Source organism: Lissotriton helveticus, chromosome 1_1 (genome assembly GCF_964261635.1).
Source record: "Lissotriton helveticus chromosome 1_1, aLisHel1.1, whole genome shotgun sequence".
NCBI lineage: Eukaryota > Metazoa > Chordata > Amphibia > Caudata > Salamandridae > Lissotriton > Lissotriton helveticus.
The window spans coordinates 1,745,551,119-1,745,570,087 of NC_136057.1; the positions used below are offsets into that span (position 1 = coordinate 1,745,551,119).

At 40.3% G+C, this 18,969-nt stretch overlaps 1 protein-coding gene across 1 annotated transcript in view; it reads left to right on the top strand.

Annotated features, from left to right (window-relative positions):
- Window positions 1–9,975, top strand: part of EIF3G (eukaryotic translation initiation factor 3 subunit G) — a 51,667-nt gene extending 41,692 nt beyond the window's left edge. Inside the window, exons 5-10 of the mRNA XM_078639912.1 lie at window positions 582–686; window positions 5,911–6,103; window positions 6,214–6,327; window positions 7,090–7,226; window positions 8,183–8,289; window positions 9,872–9,975. Coding sequence (XP_078496038.1) covers window positions 582–686; window positions 5,911–6,103; window positions 6,214–6,327; window positions 7,090–7,226; window positions 8,183–8,289; window positions 9,872–9,887 — 672 coding nt within the window. The 3' untranslated portion in view covers window positions 9,888–9,975. The remainder of the gene's footprint in view (window positions 1–581; window positions 687–5,910; window positions 6,104–6,213; window positions 6,328–7,089; window positions 7,227–8,182; window positions 8,290–9,871) is intronic.
- Window positions 9,976–18,969: the final 8,994 nt, after the last annotated feature.

Consider the following 18,969-nt stretch of genomic DNA (forward strand, 5'->3'; position numbering starts at 1 on the left):
CCAAGTTGAAAATCTTCATCTGATAGCTAAAAAGGTGGCAAAAGGTGGGAGATAACTGCAGTTTGGGGTTCTGCTTAATTAAATTCTGAGGCATATTTGTAACGCGGAAGCTCCAAATCCATATCTGTACATTTACAGTGTCAAAAGCTCCTCTACAAAGTCCATACAATCACTGGAAGTTGTTACCCCAACACCAAATCTCTAAAGTTTCTAGTATTCCACAGCATATTTGCAGCACGGGATGCTGCCCTTATCTGCAGAGCCTGTCCTCACATAGCCGATCTGGGGAAAAAAACAGCTATCCTTCTCTACCAATGCACCTATAACTCCATATACTCAGCAGCTTGTGAGGTTTAGTACCAAAACTTTCTCTCCATATTTTCAGTTTGTCTTTTTTCTGAGTTACTCTGAACAATTTAATCAAGTGGCAGGGATAGACTGAAGGACTTCAGCATAGTCTGTTGTGCAGAACACTGAAAGTGGGCCTGTGGATCAAAGACATTGAGATGTAAATGTACTTCACAAAAGCAGTGCAGTGTTTAGTAATGTTTTCTTTTCCTTCTTCATTTTTGGATCATTAGAACTGGAAGAAGTTTGGGAATTCTGAGTTTGATCCTCCTGGACCGAATGTTGCCACCACCACAGTCAGCGACGATGTACTCATGACATTCATCAGCAGCAAAGAGGTAGAGTAAAAGCCAGTGAAGGTTTGTAGAGAATAGTGGAAAATCAGCCTTTTCATCTTTGCCTACATTTCTCATGTTAATCAAAACGTTAAGTGAGAAGTACACAATTTATTGTACTGGAATACTTCAAACCTGTTTAATGCACTCTTTTAAATCCATTTCTCAGTCTTTTATAATAATAAAAAATAATAAAAATCCGCCTCAATTATAGAGGTGTGCAGTTGCCAAGGTTCTTTGCCAACTTTGCAATCTTAAAAATCTTTGAACTTTTATCACGTTTTTAGAATGAAGGGATACGTTTCTTTCTAACAAGATTTGTGATGTAGAGAATTCTCTAATGGAAACCTTTTGCTTGTGGAATTGATATCCTCTAAGCAAAGTTGGGGATATTCTTCAGGCTGAGAAAGCTTGCCAATTATGCAGGTAAAGTTGGAAGATTCAGACACCACTAATAAATATATCCTGATCAATTTGTGAAACTTGGGTTTATCCAAAGCGTGGCTTCATTCGACAGTCTTATGTTTTGAATCTGGAGCTTCTTTTCAGTAAAGGATGATGATGGTGTGCATTTAGGTTAATTGCTGTATCAGCTCAGAGTAACTATGACTAGTCCATCATAACAAAGAGTAAGCACTCTCCACCACATGGATTTGCTACCTACCAGAACAGGAGAAGAGTCACCTTCCGGGGCAGGATTTAAAAAAAAAAAGGGGGGAAAAAGCAGCGTAAAAGCCTTGTGGCTCGAATAATGGTATCATGGTAACTTCAGCCGTCAATAAGATTAGGAAAGGTGAATATTAAGAATGAAATATGGAGTGTCCCGTACTGTAGCAAGCCTTAAGGACTTGCTACTCAGTTAGAATCTTCTGTATATCTCCAAGTACTCTGGGATCTAGCTTAGATTTAGCAACCTATCACATCAAAAAAAGGGCTTTAGTGTATATTTAGTACATAAACAGTCTGCAGATGCTATCTATGTTGGGTGACCAATACTTAAACCTAATTACAAAATTAAAAATTGAAAACAACTGATTTCTGATAAAAATCTGTATTTATTCTCATTTAATACAAGAAAATATATGTCATAATGTTTAAAAGTTAAAAACATATAGTCAGTCAACACAATAGTATACACAATATTTTACACATTCATTGTAAAAATAACATTAGGTACATAATTACAAAATTGCAATAGAATTCAAGGTTTTAATTCATAACGAAAAAGAATCACTATTCGAGTCGACGCAGCGTTTCGTTTTTTCTTATATGGCACCTTCTTCAGGACCGATTCTAAAAAGTTTTTATTAAAAAACAAAATTACTATTTGTTGACTGATGCATTCTATAAAAACATTGTTCATTGCACCCTAGTACTGTGTCACACCAACTTTCTTCCTAATCATACATTTTTTTAGAACTCATTTTCTTAAACAGATTTTATGTATCATGTGCATCTTCAGAGATATATTCGACATTATATAGAAAAGCATACGATTCTGGAATTCGCTCACTATCAACTTAGTCTTTGTTTGCCCATTGTTAGAAAACATTCGGTATTTCTTAAGAATCCTCAAGTTCCTCAGAGATATACAGATGCGAAAGTCATCCCTATTACTAGGGGTGCATAGGTGGTTGTACGACACATCTTACAGTTATATAGTTGTGTCCTTACTAGTTATATCTCAGTTCCCAGTAAGAGGTTTACTCAATTATCAACAAAGGGCCTAGCCCGGTCACCTTACCTTTAGCATTAGTGTTTGTATCCACCCTGATTATTGGTGGTGTTTGGTGCCCCAGTCTTGTACGAGCTGTTTGCATTAGAGGTTTCTTTTATTTCAGGTTGTCCCCGGTTATCCCTCTGATTGGAAAACAAAGGATTCTATTTTATCATATATCATGCAGTTTTGATTATTATACTATTGTGGATATAACTTCATTTATATACCTTCTTTAGTGGGGGATATCGTCTTCCACACTGTACGAGGAAGCCACCGTTAAATTTCAGAAATTAAGGAATCCTTTTGGTAAAACAAGATAAAATGTTAAGTAATATCTAAGTGGAAGGCTGTTCATCTATGTTATCCCTCAATTTACAAGGCACACTCACCTAGTATCATGTGGTCAAGACCGCAGTCGTGATTTTCTTCTTGATTACGATCAGCTTCAGAGAGCTTGGGGGTTATTTTCCCCTTCTTGCTCCTTTTGACCCACCGGACCCTATAAGTTAATCGTTATATAGTTATGGTCATTTGTATCGGTAGCATCTCTATCTCTGCTACGTCTGATTTGCGTATAGCACTTATCATTCGAATCAGAACTGTGGTATCGCTACGTTTCAGACTTAACTGATTCTTAAATTTTGAGCTCCTATGGTATAGTTCTTTTTATTTATTTTTGTAAATTTAAACTTTTAGTCATTAAGTTTGGAGCTGGTATGTGGTTATGTTGCACCCTCTCATGCAGCGGTGTCCTTACAGTTAGTAAAAAGGTGCTATATTTTGTTTGATTCCCGCCTCTTATTAACTAGAATAAGGCATTTCACCAGTCCCTCAATTGTCTCAAAGTTTACAATATTAGGCTTGTCGGGCTTACCTATTTCATTTCTTTCGGCCTCCCTGCTCCTCGTCACAGCGTCGCCTGATCCGTATGCGGCTTCCGTTTAGTTCCGATCTCGATACTACGTCGGTGTCGTCAACCTCGTTTATAAAGCGAGCTTTCTAATTGGTAACGTCCTATCTGCAGGCTGATTGGTCTTTTTCTAGCCTATCAGTGCTCGGTAGTTAAGCCAAAATAACGCGGTTACTATGGCCTACGTGTTCTACAGCCTTACGTCGTTGCCAGTCTACTCCCTGATTCGATTGGGCAAAAGGTATCCAATCGGAAGGCTGTTGTCATGGCAATTCGACGCACTGCTACCAGCAAAGGCGCTTCTGCGCGCGATTCTAAGATGTCAACAGTAATCCCCTATTTTGTATTTTTGTTTAATTAAAAAAATCCAACTTTTATTGCACTCACTGCCATATGGCCTTCGCGAGTTGAGGTAATTACCGAAATGCCGATATTGTCCAAAAAAAATCGGCATCTCCTGTCTCACTCCTTCGTATGCTTTTAGTATTAATTCGCAGGATGGTAGTCACATGATCACGTCTTTGTGACCCTTGTCTGCACATTCTACTTACTCATTGTAGGTCAATGCTTCTGGTAATCGATTCAGAGTAATATTACGATGTTAACATATTCTATCACTACAGGGCACATAGGTATTATACTCATATTGACTCGTTGGGTTGTATTGGGAATAAAATTCAGTTAGATTGTCATTAATACGGCTCTTTATGGGTTTTTTTTTCCCCCACTAATGCACAATTAATTCCCAATCTTCTTTACTGTTTAAGTCACATCTCACACTGTTAAATTTTGACATGTAGAACTGTTCTCTCTTTTTCCTCTTTGCATTGGTGTCGCCTCCTCTATAGTTCAAGACTACAGTTTCAAGGCGGCACCATCTTAGATCTTCTGCACTATGTCCTGCTAGTCTCCAGTGCTCTGTCAGGGGAGCGCCTCTCTTTTTATTTCTTACTGCAGATCTATGTTCGTTAAGGCGAATACGTACCTCTCTCGACGTCTCCCCTACGTAACATAAATTGCACGGACATTGTATCAGATATATTATATTCTTGGTGCGACAGTTCATGAAGCTCTTAAACATGACTGTTGTATTGGTGGTGATAATAGAACTCCCTTTAATGATGGTACCGCAATTAACGCATCCCTGGCATGGGAAAGTTCCCATTGGTAGAGGTGCATTGTTGATGCATGGTTGGGATTGATTCAAGGTTTCTCTATAGGTATGTACCAACCTATTGCGGATCGTTCTATTTCTGCGAAAAGAAAACATGGGTTTCGGCAGTTTCTCTAGTGTTATGTTGGAGATTAGGTGCCAATTTCTATTTATTATATTCTTGACTTTATTACCTACTTGGCTAAAATTGGTTACAAAGATTAATGGCTGTGCCTCTGCTGCTACTGCAGTTTTTTCTTCGAACAGGGTGTCCCGGTTATAGTACTTTGCTCTTTTGTACGCTTGGCGTACCATCCGTCTTGGATACCCTCTTTCCAAAAATTTGTTTTTGAGCACCTCCGCATGTTTTTCAGTCTCTTAGTGTAGTACAGTTTCTTTTTAACCTCAAAAACTGTCCAAACGGAATATTAAGAAAGCCCATCATAGAAACCCAAAACATTTCACATCCCTACTACGTGTTTTAAATGCATCTAATCCCTCCCTAACACCTATAGATTTGTAATTCACCTCATGGTTGTTGTATTGGCTGAATGAATAGTAATATCCCTAACTATTTTATGCCATGTACTTATCCCTGCATACCTCCGAAGGCTATTGTGCCTGCCGATGGATAATGGTTCTCCAGCATCTCTCCTAATGCAATTAATCTGTGCCTGCCACTCCGAAATCATCTGGTCTCTTTATAGCATACTGTCCAATGATTCTCTATGGGGAGGTGCGCTACAGTTTTTGTATCTTCACAATATAGCATGAACAATGTCTTAGGCAGAGACATGTCCAAAAGGAAAGCAAATGTATTCAACCTTGTTTCCATCTACCTTCCAGATCTGGTCCTTACATGGTCTTGCAAGAAAGCAGAATGGAAGATACCTTTTTGCAGCATTTCTTTAACTGTCATGCTAACAAAAGTAAAACAGCTGCTAAAATAATATGGTCATCTTGAACGCTCTAATAGTTATCATTACATTCGATAATGTTACTTTTCGAGGCTAAAAGCCTCCCACATGCACACCCCGAAGAGTTAATGCTTTAGGATTATCATACAATTTCGTCTGATTTGTATGTAACATATATTTTATGTCACAATATATATTGCACTATCGACCGTTGGAGAATATTTCACGGTTTGGAGCAGGATGAGTAGTTGCTTACAAGAGAGATATGGAAGATTGTTATCCTAAAACATCAGTTATTCCAAAGCTTCTGTTGAACTTAAGTATGTGTTCAAGGTCAGAAATTCCTCCACTAATTCTACAAACACTGATTGCCGAATAGTAAGAGCAACAAAGTAAGTCTTTGAACAGTCATTTGTGTAAAATGAGACCTTTATAAATGGCCTTGATTTGTTGAGGAAATGAGCATTGTTCACCATAACTTCCATCACCTCGAGCTCACCTAATGGTCTTTTTAATCTTACATGTAGGACCTGAACCCTCAGGAGGATGAGGACCCGATGAATAAGCTGAAGGGCCAGAAGATTGTGTCCTGCCGTATCTGCAAGGGTGACCATTGGACAACAAGATGTCCTTATAAGGACACTTTGGGCCCAATGCAGAAAGAGTTGGCAGATCAGCTGGGGCTAACTACTGGAGACAAGGATAAAGTTCCTGGTGGAGGTCTGTGGCCAAAGTTGTCTTTTAAATGCAATAATCAACTCACTATAGACCTAAATAAATAAATCAACTACCAATGTATGTCCTGTTTAACTGTGTTAATTTCTATGCAGAACCTGATGCCGCGCAAGCTGCGAAGAGTAGTAGCACAACTGGAAAATATGTACCTCCCAGTCTGCGAGACGGGGCCACCCGGCGAGGAGAGTCCATGCAGCCAAATCGCAGAGGTATGCCTCCGGTGAAGAGACCCAGTTCTAGCTCCTCAGTTTAAAATTACGATTAAAAGAATCCTCTGTTGGTAATCTGGTGAAACAATCCAGCACCCACCTACCAGTATGATCTGTAGAATCCATTTAAAGCTAAAGTGGCGTAGATTGGGTCTACAGGTTTGGCAGTGAAAAACTTCCCACATAATCTGTTTAACCATAGAAGTGACTGTTAGATGGAAACTAAAGGAGAGTACCCTCCAAACTCTTTCCTCCCACCCCGCAACATAAACCTGGAACGAGCGTAAATATGATCAGTTTGCTCGTCCTTTCATTCACAGTATTTTTGTGAACCCAATGTAAATGCAAACAAATACTGACTTTATTCAGTGCAGCCACGTTTTCAGATCATTGTGGTTTGATCATTCACTGGCTGTTGCAAGTAAGTGCATCGGTTTGCACTCCATGTTTATAACAATGCCATTAAGCAACCTATTTGCCCCAAGGTTGAAAATGGAGTCTTGGGAAATGCCTAGTTTTAAAAAAGAAAATCGTGCAAAGTAGAGCACATCCAAAGCGCTTTACTATAGATCGCTTTGTGATCTGAGAAGAATTTGGGAGACAGAGCGGTCTTAAGCTACTTTTTTACCGTTTTCCCAACTTCATGTTTTGTGGCATTATGTGAAGTTTGTAGCTCAGTCTTCAATTCGTGGTGTAGAAGTACTTTACTTCTCGAGTATGATCTGTGGCCAGCCTGTGCTAACCATCTTTTGCCTCTCCCAGCTGATGATAATGCTACAATCCGAGTCACCAACTTATCCGAGGACACTCGAGAGACCGACTTGCAGGAGCTGTTCCGGCCTTTTGGATCCATCTCCCGAATCTACCTGGCCAAAGACAAGACCACTGGACAGTCAAAGGTAGGTAATCCGCAGCCATTCACAATGGTTGCAGAGGAGAAATCTGTACAGCTTACAGTGTTGTATCTGTCGGTGAGTGGTGGGGTGTTCAATACTTGATATTTTCTTTTTTTTCTGTTCGTTTTCTACTTTGTTGCGATCTTGTTCTGTGTAGTGTACAGATGTCTTTGAGGTGTAGTTACACTTTATAAGTAGTTTTATGGTTAAACAAACCCTCTTTTTGCGTGAGCATCTTCATTTTTGTGCTGACTGGTAGTTGAGCTCTACACAATGGGGCACTGCGGACCAGATCCTAGTTTTCATCTCCAACAACATGAATAAATTGCCTACTTCCCATTTGGCCTACATAACTTTAGTACCTTAGTATATGGTGCTGAAAATACACCCATGGCATGAAAAGTTAAATGCATCAGTGACCTGAAGACCATATTGTGCTATCCACTCGGCTGAGCAGGAAAACCTGGTTTCAGGCCTACTTGTGTAGTGTGACTGCTGCAGATTTTAAACCTGCAGACAGGTCTGACAAAATAAATATCCAGGAAGGTACCACCCAGTAAACCTTCTAGCTTACATGCCAAGGCACCTAGCATTTAAAAGTGGGCCATACCTAGTGAATTCCTCCTATATTATTAGATCTCCCAAGGAACCAATAACAAGTGAAGGATGGATAAAGGGGACTGGAAGCAGACTTTATTTCAGTATCTACATGCTGGAGTGTCCCGTTTCTTGTGTGTCTGCCACAGTTCAGGTGTGAGGCTAACATTTTTCAGCACTGCGTTGCATGTTTGCTGCTGATGCCTTAGTAGTTGTAATTGTGGTGGGTTGTGGTCCACTTTGCACAGAAGCCCACCATTTCAAAGCTGTATGAACAGAGAAGTATACATCTGGGCACTTGCTATTTTCTTCTCAATGTCCTGAATTGAGACCCCTTCATTCTCTGTTTTTTCTCTACTCAGGGATTTGCCTTCATCAGTTTCCACCGCAGGGAAGATGCTGCCAGGGCCATTGCCGGGGTGTCTGGCTTTGGTTATGATCACTTGATCCTGAACGTCGAATGGGCCAAGTAAGTATTTTATCCTGTTGCTGTATTGCCTTATCCATTTGTTAACCTGAAGGAGAGCCTCCCTTGCAAGGGCCCATTTAGGCCAAAGGTTCTTATCTGTTTTCTAGATCTTGAAAGCTCCTGAAGCAAACGTTTTTGTATTTGTCTTAATTTTATTCAAAGATCAGAAATTTGTCTTGTGATAGTAGCAGATATATATATATTTTTTTGCATCAAGCACGTGATTTTTGATTGACATGTGCGGCTGTTCATTGCGAGAACTTTAAATATATATACATGTTTTTTTAGGACGGGATATAGCGATCAATACAGCTTTTATCAACTGTCTATTCAAAAGCATCACCATTGGTGCATTTCTGCACGGTGCCCTACATCACGGTGGAGTTCTTAAGTTCATATCCTAATGCACCTAGGTTCAGATGGCATGACCAGTGGTGGAAGGGCCCTGTTGGATTGGGCTTAGCACATTTATTTAACACTGCTCCGATGGTGCTTTGGGTGGTTATCTGCGCTGTCCCATCGTTGTGCATCATAAATGCCTGCTTCAAAGCATACCCTGGCTTTTAATGTTAAGGCAACCAATAAATCCAGGCTTTTTTATGGTCCGCAGTATTAAAACGGTTTGGTGCAAAGCAGTCTGACCTTGAGTACCTGCTTTAGCCTCCTTTAACTTTAGTAAGCCAAAGGTGAATTTCTTCACTCCAAGAATGTCTTTAAGGTGGTTCTGCCGCAACACGTAGGCATTATAAAACACCCACATCTTTGTCATTGTACTTCTCCACTGGATACATTGGCCGATGAAGCCAGTGATGCAGGTGAACTGCACTTTCGAAGTCGTCCCTTGCAGTCACCATCTTACTTTGTTAAAATTTTGCTTGGCTCCTGGCACGTCAAATTCCAATCTCGTGTTGTAGGAAAAAATAAGCAGACTGCACGATATACACTTAGCTAGTCTAGGTTTAAGTTGGGATGCTGAATTGAGCAGGTCAGAGTATACTCCGCAGTAATCTGTAAATGCTGGGAAACATCTTGGTAGAAGGGGGCAGGCTGTATTAAGTGGAGACACCATTTTTTGTAATGCTAAATATCAGTTGGATGTTTCTAAGCAGATGGCTCCTGCAAATAAAGACATGAAATCCCTCTTAAAAATGTATGCCTTCCCCCTACACTTTTTTACTCACTTCGGTTTCTGATTGTCCAAAGCGATCTTCCACAACACACTTCTCCGGGTGGTTAAGATATTCACTAGACCACATGCAGGCCTCTTGGGTCTTTAAGGATTAATTTTGAAGTTTTAAAAAACTGTCTGGTTTGTATAATATTATTTGTTGGGTCTCCTGATGGGGCTATGTTTTTTTTGTGTGTTTTTGCACCTCTTAAAAATGTAGAATGAAGACATTCATGCCCTGTTGGTTGGTGACTGTACCGTGATGCCACGTCCTGTGGCTCCTCACCTCACTGTAACAATTGTCTTGTGCTAAACACGTATCAAACCAGCAAACGATCTCTAAAATAGATTTTCTTGTGATTTTGACTTTTATCTTTTTTTCTATAACTGTAATTTAATTTCTCTTTTCAACAGACCTTCAAACAATTGAAGCCTTGACTTCAGGACACCGAATACAAGTGAATGATTCCATATTGTTGACCAGAAAAAGTTATATTGAATAAAAGATTCTTTCCACAGTCTGTTGTCTTTGTGGTCATCAACCGTTCTTCTTAAAGATAAAATGTAAGATTGTGTTTTGGGAACTATTTGTATGCCAATAATTACTCTTGGAGACCATGTCAAATCCTAATGTTGGATCTGATTCATTTTCTGACCCTAAATTCATTTTGTTGCAGGAGAAAAGCTACTAGAATTGTGGATTTTCCTCTTCTTTAAGAGCATGGCTAGTATTGAGAAACCTGTGGAGTGCGGTAATGTTGAATCGTTGTGTTGTAGGAAATTAAGCTCCTTGCAGCCACACACGAGTGTAGCTGCTATTCGGAAACAGACCACCAGTACTCGAAACAAGAGTTTTTTTTAGCCACCACATTAACAATCTGAAGAGCAGCCTTTTAGACATGCATACGTTTCCAGGGGGTATCTTTGCTCTCCACTCCACACTGGAAAAGAGTGATCACTAGACTGCTCCATCTATTGTCGATCTGCCCATAAGAGTCCGCTCTGCCACATCCTTTCCACTTGGCTACCTGGACCCGACTCTGACTCACTGAATAGTTCATAGAAGCAGATTGGTCGAACCCTGCCATTCGGCTCCTAGCAACAAGGCAGACTGTTCCCCTAGATGGCTATCTGAAGTAAACTTGGTGAAAGCCCTCAATTCAAGAAAAGAAAATCTTGTAGATTCTTCTTGGCGTCTGTATTATGAACCGCCCAAAGAAACAGCCCACTGCGGTCAGCTAACTGCACCTTCACCCCACTGTAAAAAGGCAATTATTAGATTCCATGGTCACCCCTTACTCCAAATACCCCTGAAAGAACCAAATTGTCCCGAACACTGACCATCCCATGTATTCTTCCTAATGCCACCAGCTCCCTGGATGATTTAATAAGCTTAAAGCAGCTGGGATGAATAGGAAAGTCGGAATGAAGAAGCAAAAGCTTAGGCAGGTGTAAACTAGGGGTCAGAGTACAGTGTTTCTGCAAGGATAGATCACTCAAGAAAGGGAGCGCAAAGTGGGAGACATGGATCTGAAAGGGGTGCGACGTGTAGAGTAGTAACTGCACTGATTTGGGGATGGGTAATTAGCTATTTGTAGACGTGGCGAAGTGTGGCTGTTTCAAAGACGGAAAAGTAGAGCTCGAGATATGTCACTTTGATGGCTTGTGCTTGGTTGATCTCGGTGGTTTGTGACTGCAAGTGGGCCTGGCTGCTGCAGGAGTTTATAGTTGAGGGTCCGGGCCATAGAATTTTGATGACTGGAAAATGGCAGTCTTGTACTCAATCTGTAGCTGCGTGATACGGATCGTGTGTAGGAAGCTGGCTCTTTATATGATTTACCACTAAGTGGTTATATCTTGCAAAAAGTCCAGAGATTATCCACCAAAAGTGTACAGGGCTCAATGTAAACCCAAAGTGCTCTATTTGTGGTAGTGTGGTCCTGCAGCCTTAGGCCTAACACAGAGGAGTGTAAGACATTTGTTATTCACACATTGACCAATACATGACACGCGACTCAAAAAGGAGATCCACGGCAATTTTTGAGAAATAAGCTTCTATCGAGTTTTATGTTAAGACCAAGATTTACGAAAAAAAGGAAAGTATGTTTGTCAGGAAAAATACTTTACCCCTTTTAAAAGCTGACACTGCAGTTTTCAGGCTTTACAATGTTAACCTATGAGAGGAAAACAAGAATGCAGTTTTGCAGGTAAGTACTCAACTTACAAATTCAGTCTCTGGGGTCCACATCGTGCAGCTGGTGGTGTAGTTTTGGGGCCAATTTGAACCTTGCCTAAGGGTCCGGCGCCCAATATTAATCAATGGAGACTGGGTAATCTAAGTCTCATTGCTCCCAGGTGAGTAAAGCTGTGTCCGGGATCGAACTTCTGGAGTTAAAGTTAGTACAGGGGGGCCACAAGGCAACATAACAACGTACACCCTCAGTGGCACAGAGGCGTCTGAGTGCCAACACAGCGATGAGCGCCCAATGCAATTCAATGGGGGGAGATCGGTCTTGAAGAAACGCTCCGGCCAGGAGGCCGGATGTAGAAAACCCACAGCTGCCCAGGTAAGTAGAGATGCTAGGGGGACGTAGCGACACAGGTTGGTCAAATTCCCCGTTGCCCAGGGGTTTTCAGGTGCAGGGGTGTCTTAGGTGTCGGAAAAGTCATACCGGGCAGGTTGGAGTCGGGGGGGGGGGGGGGGGGGGAGTCTTCGAGTTGAGATTTCTGCTGACAGACCATGAAAAAGCACTTGCATTCAGTACTTGGCTTTATAGAGCACATTGAATGTATGTGGGGACTGCACTCATGAATCCAATTTAGCCTGCTTGTACGGTATGTGTGCGCGTTGGATTAGTGCCTGCACACTATTGAATAGCTAAATGTAAGGCCTGGTAACAGAAGTGACCAGGACTCCAGCGTGCACCAACAATATTTAAATTCTCCAGTCAAAAGTATATCATGTTTTAGTCACACATTTAATCACAATTCATTATATTGCTTCACCAATTACATAACATTTCAAGGAGAAAGTCCAACAAATCATTAGTATGGTTCAATGTGAAGTACATAAATTACACCAAATTAAATAACATCATAAATTGCATAAACCCAATGCATTTCGGGGCTTGTGCCCCTTCGTCAGGGGTCTGTATGAAGAAGAGAAAAAAGGGGAACAGGAAGAAAGAAAACTCAGTTACTTCCAGTGCTTAGGAGGACAATGTATTTTCTGCATGTAGTGTTTTAACATCAGTCTTACCGCAACTATGGACTGACGAATCCACTCATGGATTCGATGAAATAGCGTGGCGCGCGGCTGCGCGTAATCTAGGGAATGAGTAAATACTTTAAGTAAACACAATATTCTATGAACCACAAATGTGTTTCTGTGTAGAGAGCACACAAAGTGCTGGTTACCTGAATGCTTGTAGTTGAGGTAACTGAAAATAAACGGACAGACAAAATGCATACCATTTTAGATTGAGGCAAACAGATCTAAAATTAGACAGTGAAGTATGTTACTGCCGAGAAAATGATTCTAAGCTCACCTGCTGGATTAGAAATGAGGCGTTTTTACTCTGCAGAATTTAAGAAAAAAGGAAAGCTAATGAGCATTTAAACAGTGCATGCTCAAGAAAACAATTTTTTATAACTAGCCCTCCACAGTACGGGGAAAAAACGTTTACCTGTCATGGTTCGATGTGCTTTACGAAGCAGCAGTTTAACGAAGTGTCACAGCATTCTGTGAAGACAATAAGCGGTTGGGGACTTTAAAAACCAACTCGTCGGTTATAAATATTATCGACTGATGTGGGGAAGCGGAACTCACCGCAAAACTCAACCGGCTAGTCCAAAAAGACATCCGCACCCGTGCTATCGTGCACACGACTAGTCCCTTTTCCCTGTTATTAACTCGTCGAGTATAACGAGCTACGAGATAAATGACGGACTGTTCCGCGCTGAAAGGAGGCGCCATTATTAAGTGCCTTCGATCTCAATCTATTGCAAGTGGATGCAATAAATTAAAGTTTCCGTATATTGCCTCGGAGGCCCATAAAAAGTAGCGTGTGTACTGCAGAAAAAGGATAGAATAGGTGCAACAAGAAAAAGAAGCAAACACAACGAAACAAAGAGAAAATGTTTTCATTAACTGCCTATTAACAATCTGGTACTGCGCAGCCCATTTTTTAAAAAAAATCCAAAGAGGAAACTTTTGTGCGAGTGTCCTGCCTATTTACAATCTTATACAGTACTCAGATGGGTCACCATAATTAATTGTGTTAATAAGTATTACTAGGAATGAGTGTATGTAGGTGATATTAGTAGCACCGTGAAATTGAGATCATGAGGGGTCCTGGTTTCATATGTTCATAGAAAACAAACCATTTCCATTTTGTCGTTAAGCCCACTTGGGGACATTGTTCGCAATTTTCGAATCCAAAAGGCTTCCCTCTGGAGGAGGGTCCTGGCGTTATCATGACCCAAACGCTGTGGGATCAGTTCGATTATTTGAAATCTTAATTGAGCAAGCGTATGCCTTGCGTCAATCCAATGCTTTGCCAACGGCGATGTGAGGTTTTTGTTCTGTATCCGGCTTTTGTGCTCTGACAATCGAATTTTTAATTTTCTGTCCGTCTTTCCGACATACAGAAGACCACATGGACACTTGATCGAATAGACCACATGTTCTGAGTTACAGTTCGTTGTGTGTCTCAGTGGTATTTTCTCTCCTGTTCGTGGGTGCAATAGGGTATTACCTAGTATGGCATTATTGCAGTTTTTACAATTGAAACACTTCGTTGTGCCTTTGTATGTTTCATTTTGTTGTCTCCCATCGTTCAAGGATTTGTTCAAGACCTCTTTGAAATTTTGAGCTCTTTTGTATGCGAACAAGGGTTTGTCCGTAAACAATGCGCCAAAGTCATTCTCTGTTTGGAGAATTTCCCATCTTTTCAGTATGATCCTTTTTATATCTCTAGAGGCTGTTGAAAATTTGGATACAAAAACCATTCTTCGGTTGGTCTTTTTAGATTTCTTTTGCAGAAGATCTTTTCTTGGGATTGACTTGATTTTTCCTAAATGTGCTTCAAGCAATTTTCTAGGGTATCCCCTGTCGAGGTATCTATGTTTTTGTTCATCAAGACTTTTTTCACATTGCAAATCGTCCGTTGATATTCGTTTTATCCTCATGAACTGTGAGATTGGGAGATTATTGATCAGAGAGGCGGGGTGGAAACTGCTGTAGAGCAAAGCTGTATTCTTATCTGTTGTTTTTTTGTACAAGCTTGTTTGAATAGAACCTTCTGATATTTCTACCATTACATCCAGAAATGGCAATGCTGTTTTACTAATGCTGTTGGGTGAATTGAATCCTCGGATTAGCTAGATTTAAAGTTTTGATGTTGTCCTGTAATTCTGATGTTGACCGCTTCCAAATCAAGAAAACGTCGTCTATGTAGCGTTTATAGTATACAAGCCCATTTTGCCAGGTGCTATCTTCAAGAATGTAGTCTAATTCAAATTTCGCCATGAATACATTGGCATAAATACATGCCCCCGGAAATCCCATTGCTGTTCCTGACAGTTGGATATAATAATCGTCAAACCATGTGAAATAGCTGTTTGTTAAACATAATTCTAGTAGTTGCATGATCATCAATTTCATCTCTACAGGCTTATCGATTCTCAATAGTGCCCACTCCATGGCTTCTAGACCTTGTTTGTGCGGAATTGAAGTATATAATGACGTGACGTCAATTGTACACAGTGTCCATTCCATGCAGTTGTCTGTTGAAATTGTTGACAGGCTTCTGAGGAAGTCAGAAGTGTCTTCCAGATATGTCGGCCACTCTCGAATAAAGGACTGCATCTGAGCGTCAATGAATATACCTGGGTTTTCAAAAATTGACGAACATCCAGACACTATAGGTCTGAAAGGGGGATTTTCCAGGTTTTTGTGCACTTTCGGGAGAAAGTAAATTCTAGGTCTTCTTGGGTACATTTGTCTTAGACAGCGTTTAGTCGTGTTGTTGATCCATTTTTGTTCTTCTGCTTTCTCCAAAATCATATCCAGCGTTTTCACAATTTCCAAAGTCGGGTCTTTCTCAAGTTTCGCATATGTGTTTGTGTCTAATACATGTTCATCACCCCTTTGTATGTAATAATCCGAGTCCATTATTACCAGACCTCCTCCTTTGTCTGCCTTTTGGATCTTGATGGTACTATTTTTTGCCAATGCATAAAGTGCACTACGCTCTGCTCTTGTTAAGTTGCTGGATTTTCTTTTGTAATGTATTTTGCTCAGATCAGCTTTAACCAAAGTCTCAAATGTGTCCAATGTTTTGTGTGAGACAGGTGCCAAAAAGTTACTCTTTGGTTTAAATTGAGTTACTGAGGTCTCAGGAGTTTCAATCGGATTTAGGATTGTGAAAAAATGCTTAAGACGCAAGATTCTCATACATTTGAAAAGTGCTACTTCAGTTTCAAGTTCATTCGTATGATACGTACTAACAAATGACATGCCTTTGTTTAGCAGTTTTTCTTCAAACTCAGAGAGAGGATACTTTGAGATATTTATTACGAGATTTTGGTTTGGCTCCGTAATCCTGTCTTTTTCGATGATTCTTTCTCTTTGTCCTTTTCCCTTTCCTCTTCGCGTCTTTTTTCGTTCATTTGTGCTGATGGTAGATCCGGTGGCTTGGTTGATGACTGGCCAGCTTCTAAAAAAGCATCAGATCCCGATGCTTGATCAGGTACAGTAGATATTTGTGAACTCGACGCTTGATGTTGTTGTACAGAGATAGGTTGCCTTGACGTATTCGTGTCATTGTCGGACATTGCACTTTCATCGGACGAAGCTGCAGGTTGTTTCTTGCCGGTCTATCTTCTTTTTGCGTAAATCTCAGCCCAGGTGTAAGCTTCATTGAGCTTGTAATCTATTGTATCCCGCTTGAACTTGCGCAGTTTCGTTTCCTGAAGTTCCTTCCCATATTTATCGAGCCTTATGTCTGTCCTCTAGAATTTTTGACCATGGTTCCTCTTCAATTTTAGCTGAGAGCTCTCTTTTAACATTGAAAATCTCTTCTTCCAACTCATGTATGGTTTTAGCCAGCTCTTCAATTAGCAAGAGTATTAAATCCAACGAGCATTTATTCAATATTTCAAACCATTTTTCCATGAATTTGGGGTTGCTGTTTAATCTGTAAAGCATAGGTCGTATTGCCAGTCGAAGTCCCCTCGGGATCCGCTTAACTCGGTGATACTGTATCAGTGTAGATGCGTGTAAGCGCTGATTCAATTCACGTCTTACTAGGTATTCTAATTGCTTAAGCTGTTGCGTAACAGAGCCTCCTTTAGCATCAAAAGTCTTAGTTTCCTTAATGAGTTTGTAAATTTGGGAGGCTTCATCCTGTGTATAGACTTTAGTATTTGCGCGATTATCTGTGATTGCCGCGATAGAATCAAAAGACATTTTGATCTTGGTGCTAGTGCCCCTAGTTGTGCAGTATGTGTAAACAATGAATGTATGTGGGGACTGCACTCATGAATGAATCCAATTTAGCCTGCTTGTACGGTATGTGTGCGCGTTGGATTAGGGCCTGCACACTATTGAATAGCTAAATGTAAGGCCTGGTAACAGAAGTGACCAGGACTCCAGCGTGCACCAACAATATTTAAATTCTCCAGTCAAAAGTATATCATGTTTTAGTCACACATTTAATCACAATTCATTATATTGCTTCACCAATTACATAACATTTCAAGGAGAAAGTCCAACAAATCATTAGTATGGTTCAATGTGAAGTACATAAATTACACCAAATTAAATAACATCATAAATTGCATAAACCCAATGCATTTCGGGGCTTGTGCCCCTTCGTCAGGGGTCTGTATGAAGAAGAGAAAAAAGGGGAACAGGAAGAAAGAAAACTCAGTTACTTCCAGTGCTTAGGAGGACAATGTATTTTCTGCATGTAGTGTTTTAACGTCAGTCTTACCGCAACTATGGACTGACGAATCCACTCATGGATTCGATGAAATAGCGTGGCGCGCGGCTGCGCGTAATCTAGGGAATGAGTAAATACTTTAAGTAAACACAATATTCTATGAACCACAAATGTGTTTCTGTGTAGAGAGCACACAAAGTGCTGGTTACCTGTATGCTTGTAGTTGAGGTAACTGAAAATAAACGGACAGACAAAATGCATACCATTTTAGATTGAGGCAAACAGATCTAAAATTAGACAGTGAAGTATGTTACTGCCGGGAAAATGATTCTAAGCTCACCTGCTGGATTAGAAATGAGGCGTTTTTACTCTGCAGAATTTAAGAAAAAAGGAAAGCTAATGAGCATTTAAACAGTGCATGCTCAAGAAAACAATTTTTTATAACTAGCCCTCCACAGTACGGGGAAAAAACGTTTACCTGTCATGGTTCGATGTGCTTTACGAAGCAGCAGTTTAACGAAGTTATTTAATTTGGTGTAATTTATGTACTTCACATTGAACCATACTAATGATTTGTTGGACTTTCTCCTTGAAATGTTATGTAATTGGTGAAGCAATATAATGAATTGTGATTAAATGTGTGACTAAAACATGATATACTTTTGACTGGAGAATTTAAATATTGTTGGTGCACGCTGGAGTCCTGGTCACTTCTGTTACCAGGCCTTACATTTAGCTATTCAATAGTGTGCAGGCACTAATCCAACGCGCACACATACCGTACAAGCAGGCTAAATTGGATTCATGAGTGCAGTCCCCACATACATTCATTGTTTACACATACTGCACAACTAGGGGCACTAGCACCAAGATCAAAATGTCTTTTGATTCTATCGCGGCAATCACAGATAATCGCGCAAATACTAAAGATGGTAGAAAAAGCTTTATTCGAGTTATACACTCATAAAAGCAAACACATATAAATTGCATACATTTCTTAAAAACATCAAACGTTCTATAACAATTAATGTGTAGTTAAAAATACATAATACACAAGCATAAAAATTGTTTATCAATTGAAGCTAAAATAAGCTTTTTCATAATATGCGGAAACTAAATGCATGTTACAATACAGAAACCTCCGCGTTACGGACCATTCCCGAGTTTATGCAATAAAAACTCATACCATACATGTTAACCGCATTTTAAAGTTAAAATTCATATATATCTCCTAATTGCTATCTGCAAGAAGAAGTCATACATGGGAAAATTGGAAAATGTAGAATTCAGAACACATCAGTGGATAGAGCCCTCCTCCTTAAGGACCAAGCCCACCCTAGGTATTTGGCAGTTCCGAGTACGATGGACATTTCAGTGGAGGAGCAAATAATTCTCAGCCCCTCAACACCACTTAGGACACCGAGGTTCCTACAAACTGGAGCTAACCAGGATTTCCTTGGATTTACATAAGCCACACACGAAAAAAGAAAATGTGCGATGCTTTCATTGGGGGCCCCACATGACGGACAACACGCACTACCTCCAGTTTTCCACCTGGACGTCATA